The 12,144-nt window shown below is 38.2% G+C and overlaps 1 protein-coding gene across 1 annotated transcript in view; it reads left to right on the forward strand.

Moving 5' to 3' along the window:
• Window positions 1-12,144, forward strand: part of pycr1a (pyrroline-5-carboxylate reductase 1a) — a 46,432-nt gene that overhangs the window by 12,988 nt on the left and 21,300 nt on the right. Inside the window, exon 4 of the mRNA XM_039739769.1 lies at window positions 11,550-11,729. Coding sequence (XP_039595703.1) covers window positions 11,550-11,729 — 180 coding nt within the window. The remainder of the gene's footprint in view (window positions 1-11,549; window positions 11,730-12,144) is intronic.

Here is a 12,144-nt window from a genome sequence, read left to right on the forward strand (position 1 = left end):
CTTACATTTTTTATTATTTATTTATTTTTTTTTTTACACCTTCTTGCCTCCTCCAATCTTATATCAGTTTCTGAGACATGTTGCAGCAGTGCATTTACCAATTTCTTTTATCACTTCAACGACTTTTAATTTGAAACCAGCTACATATTTTCTTCTGTTTAAATGCTCTGTTGTAGATAAGGGATGCTCTTACGATAAAGGTGTTATGAAAAAACACAAAACAGTGAAAACATCGCTTCGGAATATTTCGAGTGTTACCGTGTGGTCATGTAGGCACAATACATAGGGAAAAAAAAGGCTGTGTGCTCCGTGGCGTTAACATATTATAATCTCGTGGATCAGTAGTGTGAGTTTTCCTCATTTGACTTATATGACCGACATTATAAAAATACCAAAAATTATATGGTAAAATCAAGTCCCGACTATCCGGGGGAGAACTTATCCGCGAGTATATACGGTAATATATATTTGCCATTAAAATGTGTTGTCATTGTTCGCTCGTGTTTATCTACAGAGCACAGCATACTGTGGCTACTTAAATATAATTAGTATGGAAACTGAGCCCACAAGAAAAAAAGAATAATGTGACATGCCATACTGCTTTCCGTAATAAACTTTAGTATTATAGCTTGATGACAATATGTGATAGTACCACGAGCGCTGGCTTCTTTCATTCTGCCATTTTTCCTCTGAATTTTCACTACATTCCTGCACATTTTTCCATTTACTTTCACTTAAGGTCTGTTCTAAAAGCATGCAAAATTTGTCTATCATCCTTCAACTTGTCTGATTTTGTTTTTTAAATTTTGTTACAACCAATTTTCAATTCGACTGTCTTAATGCTGTACGAACATCTCTGGCATGTTGGTATAAAGCCTCTTGCTGTTTCAGTTAAGTGGGATTCAGATCAGCACTCCTGTTCTGCCTCAAACTGGGATACAGTCTTTAAAGAAGTGGAAAAAACGCTTCAAAAATTCATATCACTAGTTTATTCAATGTTAAATCATCCATAGGATTTATACAACTCTTTTAAAACAATGTTTAATGGGTTTATCCCCTGACCCAGTTTGTAATTTATGCACTAAGTGTCTGACGCGTTTTTTCATATTTTTTGGTCTTGCCTTCATGCCACATCTTTGTGGACCTCTATTTCCACCTCTCTTTTGCTCATTTTGGAAGTCTTTATTCTTTATTCTTTGTTTTTTAGTCCTTCATTTTTTTCATCATACTCCTTTTCCTTTTCATCCTCTATTAAGAATTGATTTTAGTGAGTTCTTGAGCTGCTATGATCTCCTGGCGTCACGCTGGAAAATGCAAGACCAGTGCCTAATAATTTACTGGAGGAAATTATAACTTAATTCTTTTAGAACTTTCAGCTGCTTGTATTAATTTCTCTTCATTTTTCAGAATATCATCCTTAGAAAAAGGAGGTACACTTATTTAAAAAAATGCTTATTTTGCAGTACTTAGGATGTTTAGGGTGGGCTGCTAGCACTTTTTTTTTTTAAAGTATAATTGCATTTCCACTCATGTTGAATTCAATTGCTGTTTCTGACCAAATGTGGTCTGCATTATGCATTCTTTACACCCATGTGTTGTGTTTTGTGTGGTTTTTAAATGTGGTCAAGTGCAAACTGTTTGTTGCAGATGTTAATGTAGATATAAATGAATGTACTACAAATTATCGCCTGTGTACTAAAATTGGATGTTATACCAGCACTGAAAAAGGATCCAAAAAACAATTTTTTAAACTGTGCTAGCATTTTCTTAATTTTGTTAGTGGAAGTAAATTGTAGTTTTCAAACACTTCGCTCTCAGTAAGCATAATTAGAACTCCAAAGGGGTTGATTTGATTTCTAATATACATATTAGATATAGCGCGGATCACCAAGGGCCATATACGTCTCTTCGAACAAAAATATATGTATATGTGTATGTAAATGCAGTTGTTGTGTGTCCAAAGGTGACTTTCGAGGGGAGACTGGTTACTTGGGTGTCAGAATGATGAATGAAGGGCTGAATGTGAGGCCACAGGTCATCAATGCGCCTGATGCCTCGGAGTGTGGTGGAGCAGGGATGCGCATGGACTGGGGGAACTAAAATAAAAAAAAAGGTAAATGGTAGTTTTCAAGCACCTCATTATGTTTTATTCGTGCGATCAAAACTCTAAGAGGGACCCAATTCAGAACCACCCTTTTGAAAAATATATCAATGTAAACTCCTCTTATTAACATATAGTTATGCACAGTAGCAGCGAGGCGTGCATGCATATGGTTATGGGGAGCAAAGCAGCTGTGAGACTAATAGGTGTTTGTTTGTTTTGGATAGATTTCAGCCAATTGTAAAATAGTATTCTTAAAATTACCAATGGTATGCAAGCAGATTGCTAATTAACAGATGCCACTGTGTCTCTGCCAGACAGTGTATGCTATAACTCTTTATGCTATTTCTTTAAGATGAGTGCTATATGTTAATATGGAAAGCATATCAAAACACTTTATCATAAATGACTATGTGACCCCTGAGTCTGATTTTTTTTTTTTCTTCCACATGTTTCAGTATAACAAACTGGAATAAATCCACATTGTTCCTCCTGTATCTTTGACTCGGCCAGTGGACTGATTCTTCACTCCAGCGCCTTATCTTTGCCTGGGAGACTGAAGATTGTGATTCCTTCCATATTTGGAACACACCATCTTGTCCCCTTTTTTAAATATAGGGACTACCATGACAGTCTGCCTTTCCAAGGGTGTTTTACCTGCCTTCAATGCAACATTGAATAGACTTGTTAGCCATGCTATCCCAACAATATCCAGCGCTTTCAGTCTAGTTGGATTTCATCCAAATCCATCAGTCTTGCCATCACAGGGTCTTCGGGCCACCATACAGACTTAAACTGTGATGGAGACAATCAACCCTCACCTTCCTCAACTAACTCTCTCTGTCACACACATACACACACATTCGGGACATATTCAATACTATCTCCTGGTAGAAGGACTTGTCCACTGTGTCGAGGAGTTCCTCAAAGTGTCCCTTCCACTGCATTACAATTTCCTCAGAAGAAGTCCGCACCACTTTATCCTTGCTTAGCACAGGCTGGGCGAGGTCATGCCTTCAATGGCTGAGGAGGGGAACAATTTGCCTGAACAATCTTAAGGCCATCCAGTAGTCTTTCTCCTCCCATACTCGATCTTTTGCGTCCACATCCACTGTTGCAGCAGACCTTTCAAGCACATCACCCATCCTCTTTAAGAAGGCTGAATACTTTGAACAGCTATTTGCTGCAACCTCAAAGTTGCATCGAGGCAACCCTCTTGTTGACGGAAGAAAACTTCAAATGCACAGCCCTCAGCTTGGGGTTTGTAAGTATTCCCCCACCTGCTTAAGGTCTTTCACACATGGCAACACAAGTGTAGGAGAGAGAGAGAGAGAGAGAGAGAGACCACCACCAATCAAGAGGTTTGGTTCCAGAACCAATACTGTTTGTGGAGATGATACCAAATAAATATAGCTTGCACTTTTCCATCTCCCTCACTAGCTCAGGCTCCTTCCTTTCCAGAGAGGTAACATTCCAAGTTCCCAAAGCCAGTATCCATTGCGAAGGTCTAGTCCATTTAAGTTCTTCCCACTTTTGCCCTCCACTAATCTTGCGTTTCACCCGACCTTCACCTTAAAAGTGTTGTACCCATAAGATGCCTTCACATCACTTGCTTCGGCTAAGCCTGACTGGCTTATGTGAGTTGTCTAACCACCAGGTACACGCCAGTAAACCCCACCTCCAGGCCTGGCTCCAGAAGTGGGTCATAGTAACCCTATTCTGGACAGGGTACACTGGTTTTTAATTTGTATTTTTATGATGGTCAGTGTGAACCGTTCTTTGTCTGACCTTTCAGCCCAAACCTGTTTGCGTGGAAGACGACCCAAGCTCTGAGCATCACTAGGGTGCACAAGCTGCACCACCACATCTAGGTGATGGTCCTTGATGTGGTGTTGGTGCTCGTGATCTGTCAGTAATCTGTTTTGTAATCCTTTTTCTTCATTTATGTTTTAGTCTTGTTTGTTTATTTTCATTGCTTTTAAAGGGATAGGTCTTTAAAGTTGTTCATTGTTTACAAATTTAACATAATGTCACAATTTTTTTTTCGTTTCAGCAACTGCACTAATTAAGTATATATTTGTTAGAGGAAAAGGAAACACTTGAAATGTCTACACCATTTACATTACATAATATAGAGGTTTTAAGCAATTTCATTTTCATGTTGTTTAATTTTAGATTTTGTAATAAACCCAGTCCAACATTTCAGGGTTTTTCAAGTTCTTTTCTTTTAGTCCCCGTAAACATATAGTATTTTTTTGTTAATAACCATTATTTTATTATTTTAAGTTTGTGTATTATATTTGTGTTTTAATATTATGGGAATTCTGTTGTTATACTGACAGTGAGCAATTTACTGGTCTCTTGTTCAAACCAGGCCCAGAGCCACAAGGTGCAAAGGAGAATGATGTCCCCTCAGTTTTAGACAAAAGGATTTTTGGACACTTTTACTTAAACCTTAAGTTGCATTAAATCAGAGCAGCATAAGTGCACTTCTGTCCTCCTGGGAGTAACAACTGTAAAACAGCAAGTGAGAGGGTAGAAATGTAAATGCAAATACTCTGCAGTTGTCAGTTGTTAAGAAAGCACAGGTCATGTGTAAACTTTCACAAAAGATCTAAGACTTAACAGGTGGTTACAATTTATTATATTAGCTACTAGTAGCTTTTTTGGTAACACTTTAGTTTGGGTATTGCAAAAATGCAACAGTTATTCATGTACTTTAATGTAAGAAGACCTTAACAAAAGTTTCTTCTGCTCTATCAATGCATCAGTAGAGTGCGCATTCATCTCTGTGCAGTGTGGCATATTAAGAGCTTTTTATATGCTGGTAAAATTACTTGGAGATATGTAAGATTTTATGGTCTTTTACTGACATATGCAAAAGTGTTACTGGGGTGTGTTATGGGTTTTAATAAAAAATTCACGGTTCCAAGATACTTTGTTAAAAAAAAAAAAGAACATATTGAAACCATAGTGGGATTCTACCTTGTTCTTCCCAGTTCCTGGTTGCAAGTAGAAAAATAATAAAGTGATATGAATTTGTCATTAAGTAGCAGCACATTATAAACTATGTATCTAGGTTGTCTTAACCTTAAAACAACCATTTAGTTGCAAAGCAGCACACTAACCACCGTTGACTTCTCTTCTCCTGAAATGTGCTCTCAAATCCAGGTTTACATCACACTAAAAATCAGAAAAGAAACTTTTTCTTTATCTTTTATGGTGAAATAAGCTAAAATGGTAGTGTTACAGTTTTGCCTCATACCTCTGTAAAATCTAATGACATTTATTAATCTCCATCTATTGTTATTGCAAGTTAAATGTTTACATTACTGTGTTTATTTGAACTAGTAAACAGATTTTACTATAGGATATAAAGGTTTTTAGATATTTTGTTGTATAAACTAGAGAAGATATAAATGCCCATTGAAATACATTATTTTCAGTTTTTGGTGAGTGCGAGTGATAGAACTTTTATCAGACCTTTGATACAATGCCCTTCATTTTGGGGAGAATACTATGTTACTTTCAAATGGACTATCATATGTTTAAAACGGGTCTAAGCAACTCATGTTATTAAAGTGTGTTGTTTTTTGCTTACTCGTTAATATTATCTGGAGGGAGGGATGTCATGATAGTATTCAATACCAGTGAAATTTCACAATACTCTATACCGGGGTCTCCAACTCCAGTCCTGGTCACTAATTAAGAAAAGAGTTAGAATGAAAACTTACAGCCACAGTAGCTGCCCAGGACTGGAGTTGGAGACCCCTGCTCTATACTTTTCTATACCATGGCAAAAAGAGAAATCCCATTCAATGCCAACTGGTTCCATTTGTTTTGTTTTTGCAATTGCAATTTGCAACTGCTCGTGGTCACACAATGTCAGCAGCAGGATTTGAAGCCACACCCTTAAGGAGTGATGTTCAAAGCGTTAACCTTTACACCACACTGCCTGCCAAAAACTATGCCACACTGCCACAACAGCAACAGTCACTTTAAAATGCAGGTAGACCTACCAAGAAGTTACCAAACTATCATCTCAGTAAGCTTCTGGGTCTGGCTCGTCTGACTCCTTTTCTTCAATCTTGCATATTATAGGAGTTCTGCAACTTGCATACGGACAGATATTGTTGTTTTTCATGTATGTTAATTAGTTTCTACTTTGTTTTGATGTATGTTAAGATATCTGTATTCTTGTGTGTGATAGTTTTGTATTTACTTACTGGTATAATCTGTTTTTGCATTTTGTTTGAGAGTTGTCATGGCGCTCTGTGCCTACACCTGGTGAGGCCTGGTGGGAAAAAACAAAGTAGCATGCAAAGCACTAAATAAATTTAATTTTGGTATAACAAATGGCTGCAGTGGGCTGGCGCCCTGCCCGGGGTTTGTTTCTTGCCTTGCACCCTGTGTTGGCTGGGATTGGCTCCAGGAGACCCCCGTGACCCTGTATTTGGGATATAGCGGGTTGGATAATGGATGGATGGATATAACAAATGGAGCAGCTCAATTTATCACCAGTGTAGGCAACACAAATAACCACTGAAACTTGCCTCAGCTTTCACTTGCTATAAGTGTTTGCACCGCCATTAAGTACAGTCCTGTATGCACAATGCATGGTGCATGCAAAGTTTCCCTTGCAATGACAAACTGTACAAATCATTTAGAAACTTACTTAATGCTTAAATGCACATCCGTGGACATGCAGACAATGAATCAGAGAATGAATGTTTAGCTTCTGTTTTTATTTTTAGTGTCTGTATAGGATGTGTTATTTAAAAAGCAATTTCATTATGTCATCATTTTGTCTCTTGTAGTGCCACAATATTGTAAACGCTGAACAGGTAAAACTTACTTCTGATCAGTCACGTCATTGCACTCGTAAAGCATGAATGGAGCCTTTTATGAACTGATGGGACAGAAGTGGTAATAAAGGTCTGTGTTTGTGTTTTGGCTTTTTTTTTTCTTTCATTTTTTTAAATAATAAGCATGATTACTGTCTTGAAGACCATATATTTCAAGACATGACTTCTGTTTTTCTTTTTGACCCGTGATGATGCAGTGGTGTATCCTCATCACTGTGAACCATTTTTTATATGTAGTTCTTTTTACGTTTGTCTTACGTGTTACTTTGCCTCCTGGAGTAATTCATCCCTTTTCAGTCAGGTTTGTGTCCCGTACTGAATCTGATTTGGGACTACCAATACTGAAAAAAGATAGAACCATTATGTTTCTGGAACATTCGTATCAGCTGGTGCTGAAAGTATCGGTACTTTTAACATCCTTAGTGTTAATTGGCAAAAGCATTTTTCATAACAAATATGCTGTTTTCACTCTTCAGAAGGGATATTTTTTTTACCAATATTTTCCTGAATATTTTCCAGTTTATGCAAAATGTATTTTTTTTTTCCTTTTTCCCGTGCCCCATGATACTTTGTGAGGCCAGTGTGACGTAAGAGCTGTAGTAACCAATGTTGGAAGGGATGGTCCCCCAGACAGGGCCGGATTAAGACCCCCACAGACCTCTGGGTGCCTTAGCTTCTTAACAAAGCTTGATAATACTTTTAACAATGCAGCACAATGATACTTGGTCATTTAATGCAGTGCAGTATTTCTCGTTTTTGATTTTGGTGCAAGATTTGATTGTTTCAGTGCCTTCATGTAGGGTAGTTTTCCCTCGATCATTTCATTTTGCGGATACTCGAATGTTTCATTGAGCACGGCGGGGACTGTTTCCCTTGATCAGTAGTGGTGAAAAGGCCTCTTGCCGTCACTTACCTCTGCCCCCCGAGTATATAATACCTTGTAGTGCCCTAAAAATTATTTACAAAGTTAAAAATACATTTAAACTCAAAACACGCACGTAGAAGGAATCTGGAAATGTGTTGTGGGTATTAGTGTCTAAGATAATGTATTTTTGTATGGATTTGCGTATGACCTGTATGTAATGCAGCATTTCCATTAGTATTAGTATTACCCAGAGTGCTGTGCAACTGACATAAGCAGGAAAGAGTCAAGAATCCATTTGTTATGCTCATTTGGTAGCAATGTCAGTGAACACGCAAAATTGTCTTGGCAAAAGAGAACCAAACTGTACTTTTTGGCTCAAGAGAGGTGATTACCTGCTGTTGAATTTGTGGGGAGAAAGCTAGCGAATCCATAATTCCTGTCTGCAAGACATTTTACTGTTCTGATATTCTATTAATTTTATAACAGGAGGCATCATGGTACATTGTTTAACATGCTGCCTCATAGTGCAGGTTATATTTTTCACCACAATAATCGGTTCAGTATAGTTGGCAGACATTTCTCTAGGTTTCAGGGACATGGAAAAAAGACCATTGCACCATTACATGTCCACTCTTCAGTAGTTTCTCCTTCCCTATTGATTTCAATACATTTCACCAAGTTCGGCAAAGTTCACAAACATTTCTGTGATTTTTCCTAACTTGAGGCAATGTGAAATGAACAAGGCTCACTCATCACTATTTATAACTAGCATTTGTTTTGCCTGTAGTATTTCATTCTAAAAACAGTCTAATGGACAATGACCTACCGTAAATGCCTTTATTATATGAAAACACGATCAGCTAATATCCTTACCTTGCTGTATTGTGGTAAATGAAACAATAAAACATTTCTTTAACTTGACTTGCTCTCTTCACTTGCACTTTTTACTTCTCTCATTTTAGTGCATAATTTCTTTTGCTCTGTAAGCTTTTAAACAGCCGAGGCACCACCACCACTAAATTCCTTTTTCTACCTAGACAGACTGCTGTATACTGTCCCCGAGTTTGCACTCCATTGTGATAATCTGACATGATTCCACCACTAATGCAGGGGATTGCTTAAGTGTCTGAGCACAGCATTTCCACAATCCCAGTTGGCCTTTGACAGAAACCACCTTTAGCATATTAGAACACTGTAGGTGAAGGAAGTGAGCAAGTCATAGCCCAGTGATAGTATCCAGATTGGCTTTCTGAGCTGGGTAGCTTGGGCTTTGGATAAAAGTACGCATGTGGTTTCCTGTGGATTAGCCAACCTTGAACTGAAGTGTTAGGTTAAAAATTGAATACGATAAAGTTCCTCTTTCCATCTGCTAGTAGTAAGTGAAATTATTTCAGCAGTTTACTTGAAGAAATTTCAGATCTAAGGCACATCTTCAAGCGTGGCATTTTAACAGGATGTTTTGATCTTTAGACAGTGTGATGGATGGCTGGGACCCATGCCTGGCCAATACACCCCTTCAGCACATCTGCCGGGGGAACAAGGGTGGGAAGCCCAGGATCTTCCCCGAACGCTAGATGGTAGCCTCTCTGGGTTGCAGCGGTGCCTCGGACTCCCCCAGGGCTTCATGGGGGTTGGAGTTCTGTGCAGCTCTGTGGGGTTCCGCAGGCACCACCTGGGGGTGCTGCAACAGGAGCAGCTGGCCCCCTTTGGGCACTGGTTTTGCCTAACCCAGAAGTGTAGCTGGATGTCGGCAATCAACCACTAGGAGCACTTCCGGGTACCCAATAAACGGGAGCCAGTGACCACTGCTCAGCGGCCAGAGTCCAGTGGAAGGACAACAAAGCTTGCTGAAGAGGAGTGGTGGTGGAAGAGAGAAGATAAAAGTGCTTGTGTGTTGTTACTGTGCTTGGAATTGTGTTGTGTCTGTGGGTACGAGGAAGGCGTAGCCCACAGACGAAGAAAAAAATAAAAGTTTACTTTATTTTACACGTACCTCCCGTGTCCAGTCTGTGTCGGGTCGGGCGCTATACAGTATCCTTCTTACAACAGTTGTCCTAATATTACCTTGATAGTGAATAGTCTGCCTTTTTAAATGCTGAAATTCAATGGTTGCATGATAAAGATAATCATGCTGATCTGAGGATTATTTTCTTAGAAAAACTGTGTTTTTGGATGTGGCATAAAAACCACGCAATGCTGTTTCAGTACTTAAAATATTGAAGCTTACTGTCTGTGTTTGAATGGCCTAAAGGCTCAGTTTTGAGTTTTCTATGTAGCATTGGTTAATGAATTGTGTCCTGAAGTTAACAAGTACATTTAGATCAGCTGTTTTAAAGAGTTAAAATCGCTCATTGGCGTTAGGTATGAAATACTCTGTTTGGTGTGCCTGTCACTTATTTAGATTGACCAGTAGATATGTGCCACTTTAGTTTGACTATTCTTCTGGTAGTTTTTGTTTCTGTCTTAGGAAACACATCCCATTTAAGCATGATACTGCGTATTGTCAAGTGATTAAACATCGGGACCTAGTTGTGGCCTAGGGGAATGACTAATGGCTGGGGTGGTAGAGATTAAGTTGGGGGCTTTTAGTGAAGCCCAACATGTTTTCAAGACCAGTTGGCAGCAGCAAAACCAGAGCAGATTGCCTGGCCTTTTAAGAGAGGATATCCAAGGTTGTGGGAAAACCAGAGGCCACCTTCATCGTTCTCCCAAATGAACCCTAAATGCAGTTTGAAATGGCTGCCACTTGCCAGTGCTGGTGGAGTTGAGAGGAAGAGGATGTTGTGTCTTTGGCAGAGAAGAAAAGATAATAATGTGACTTGTGCAAATGTACATAGCATTCTTGCTTTAATTACCGCAGTATTTATAAGGTTCTACCGTGATCAAGCACTATTTCCTACTTGCTTTTCCAGACAGGGAAATAATGTACCATTTAAAGTTATAACAGAAGCAAAATGTATCGACCGCTTCAATAAATGTACTGTAATATATTAGCATTACGGCCTTAAAGAAATACAGAATATTTGCATAAAGCAACTTAATAACTCCTCCAAAATAAAGTTCACAAATTAAAAAAAAAAAACTCAGCACAACTGTGTCCAAAGCTTTTCTGAAGCAGGAGTAGATTAGTGCTCTTTCATCACTGTTCTGGGGTTCTAAACCATATGTTCATTGGCAAAAACCATTTCTACAGTGTTCCCTTTACTCAGAAGTGATGGAAATACACTTTTGGCACAAATTGTTGATCGGACCTTCCAGATAAGAATTTATGCAGATATGATCCAGCCAGCTGTTGAAGATCCCCACTGCCACATACACTTTGCTGCAGGTTTTAAAAAGACTGCTATGTAGTCCAAAGGTCATCCACCAAGAACTGTTTTATGTTACTACCAAACAAAACTCCCATTCAGACTTTTATGGCATTATCTTAAACCAAAACAGTCCCCACAAAACACTGACATTCAGAAGAAGCAAAACAACCAGCTTCAGTTGTTACACTGGAATTCAATATCTCACCTTAAATGGCTTTATTTTATTGGCTTTGACTAAACTAGTAGATTTGTTACTGCTGTATGTTCTCTATTAAGGAATGGTGTTTCTCCTTCTCTGTGGTGATATTCCAATCTTTAACATTTTTTAAAGTAGCTAATAACTGACAGTTTTTTTTATTTATTTTTTTCTTTTTTTAAAATTATGGTTTAATTTTTTTTTTTTCCAGAAACTCGGTGTGAATTTCACCACAAGCAACAAGGAAACCGTGAAAAACAGTGATGTCTTGTTTCTTGCTGTCAAGCCTCATATCATTCCCTTTGTCCTTGATGAGATTGGTTCTGACATTGAGGATCGACACCTGGTTGTTTCATGTGCTGCTGGTGTTACTATCAGTTCTATTGAGAAGGTGAGGTTAAAAATGTTCAGTTAGTGTCAGAAAGGGAACATTTACATAATCTCTCAGAAACGTTAAATTGATGATATCAAACTTGCATTCAGATTTCCATCTACAGAAGTGTTTGTGTTTTGTTTTTGTTTTTTTTTATATCTACCAATATATTTTGAAATTTTGGTGCATCTGTTTGAAAAGGATCAAAATGATGTACTAAGAATTTTAATGAATAGAGAGAAATGTCTTCCTCAGAAGAGTTTTCTGTCATGTTTTCAGAGGGATTTAGGACATTGTATTTAAATTGCCTCTCTTGTTTTCTTTTTTTATTAAATCCGTTTAAAAAGTATACCTGGACGCTTCATTTCATAGTTTTTCAATAAACTTACATTAGACATCAGTTGAAGAAAACATCAGAAAAACTTCTGGGTTA

The sequence above is a fragment of the Polypterus senegalus genome, chromosome 17, assembly GCF_016835505.1.
Source record: "Polypterus senegalus isolate Bchr_013 chromosome 17, ASM1683550v1, whole genome shotgun sequence".
In the NCBI taxonomy this organism is placed as follows: domain Eukaryota; kingdom Metazoa; phylum Chordata; class Cladistia; order Polypteriformes; family Polypteridae; genus Polypterus; species Polypterus senegalus.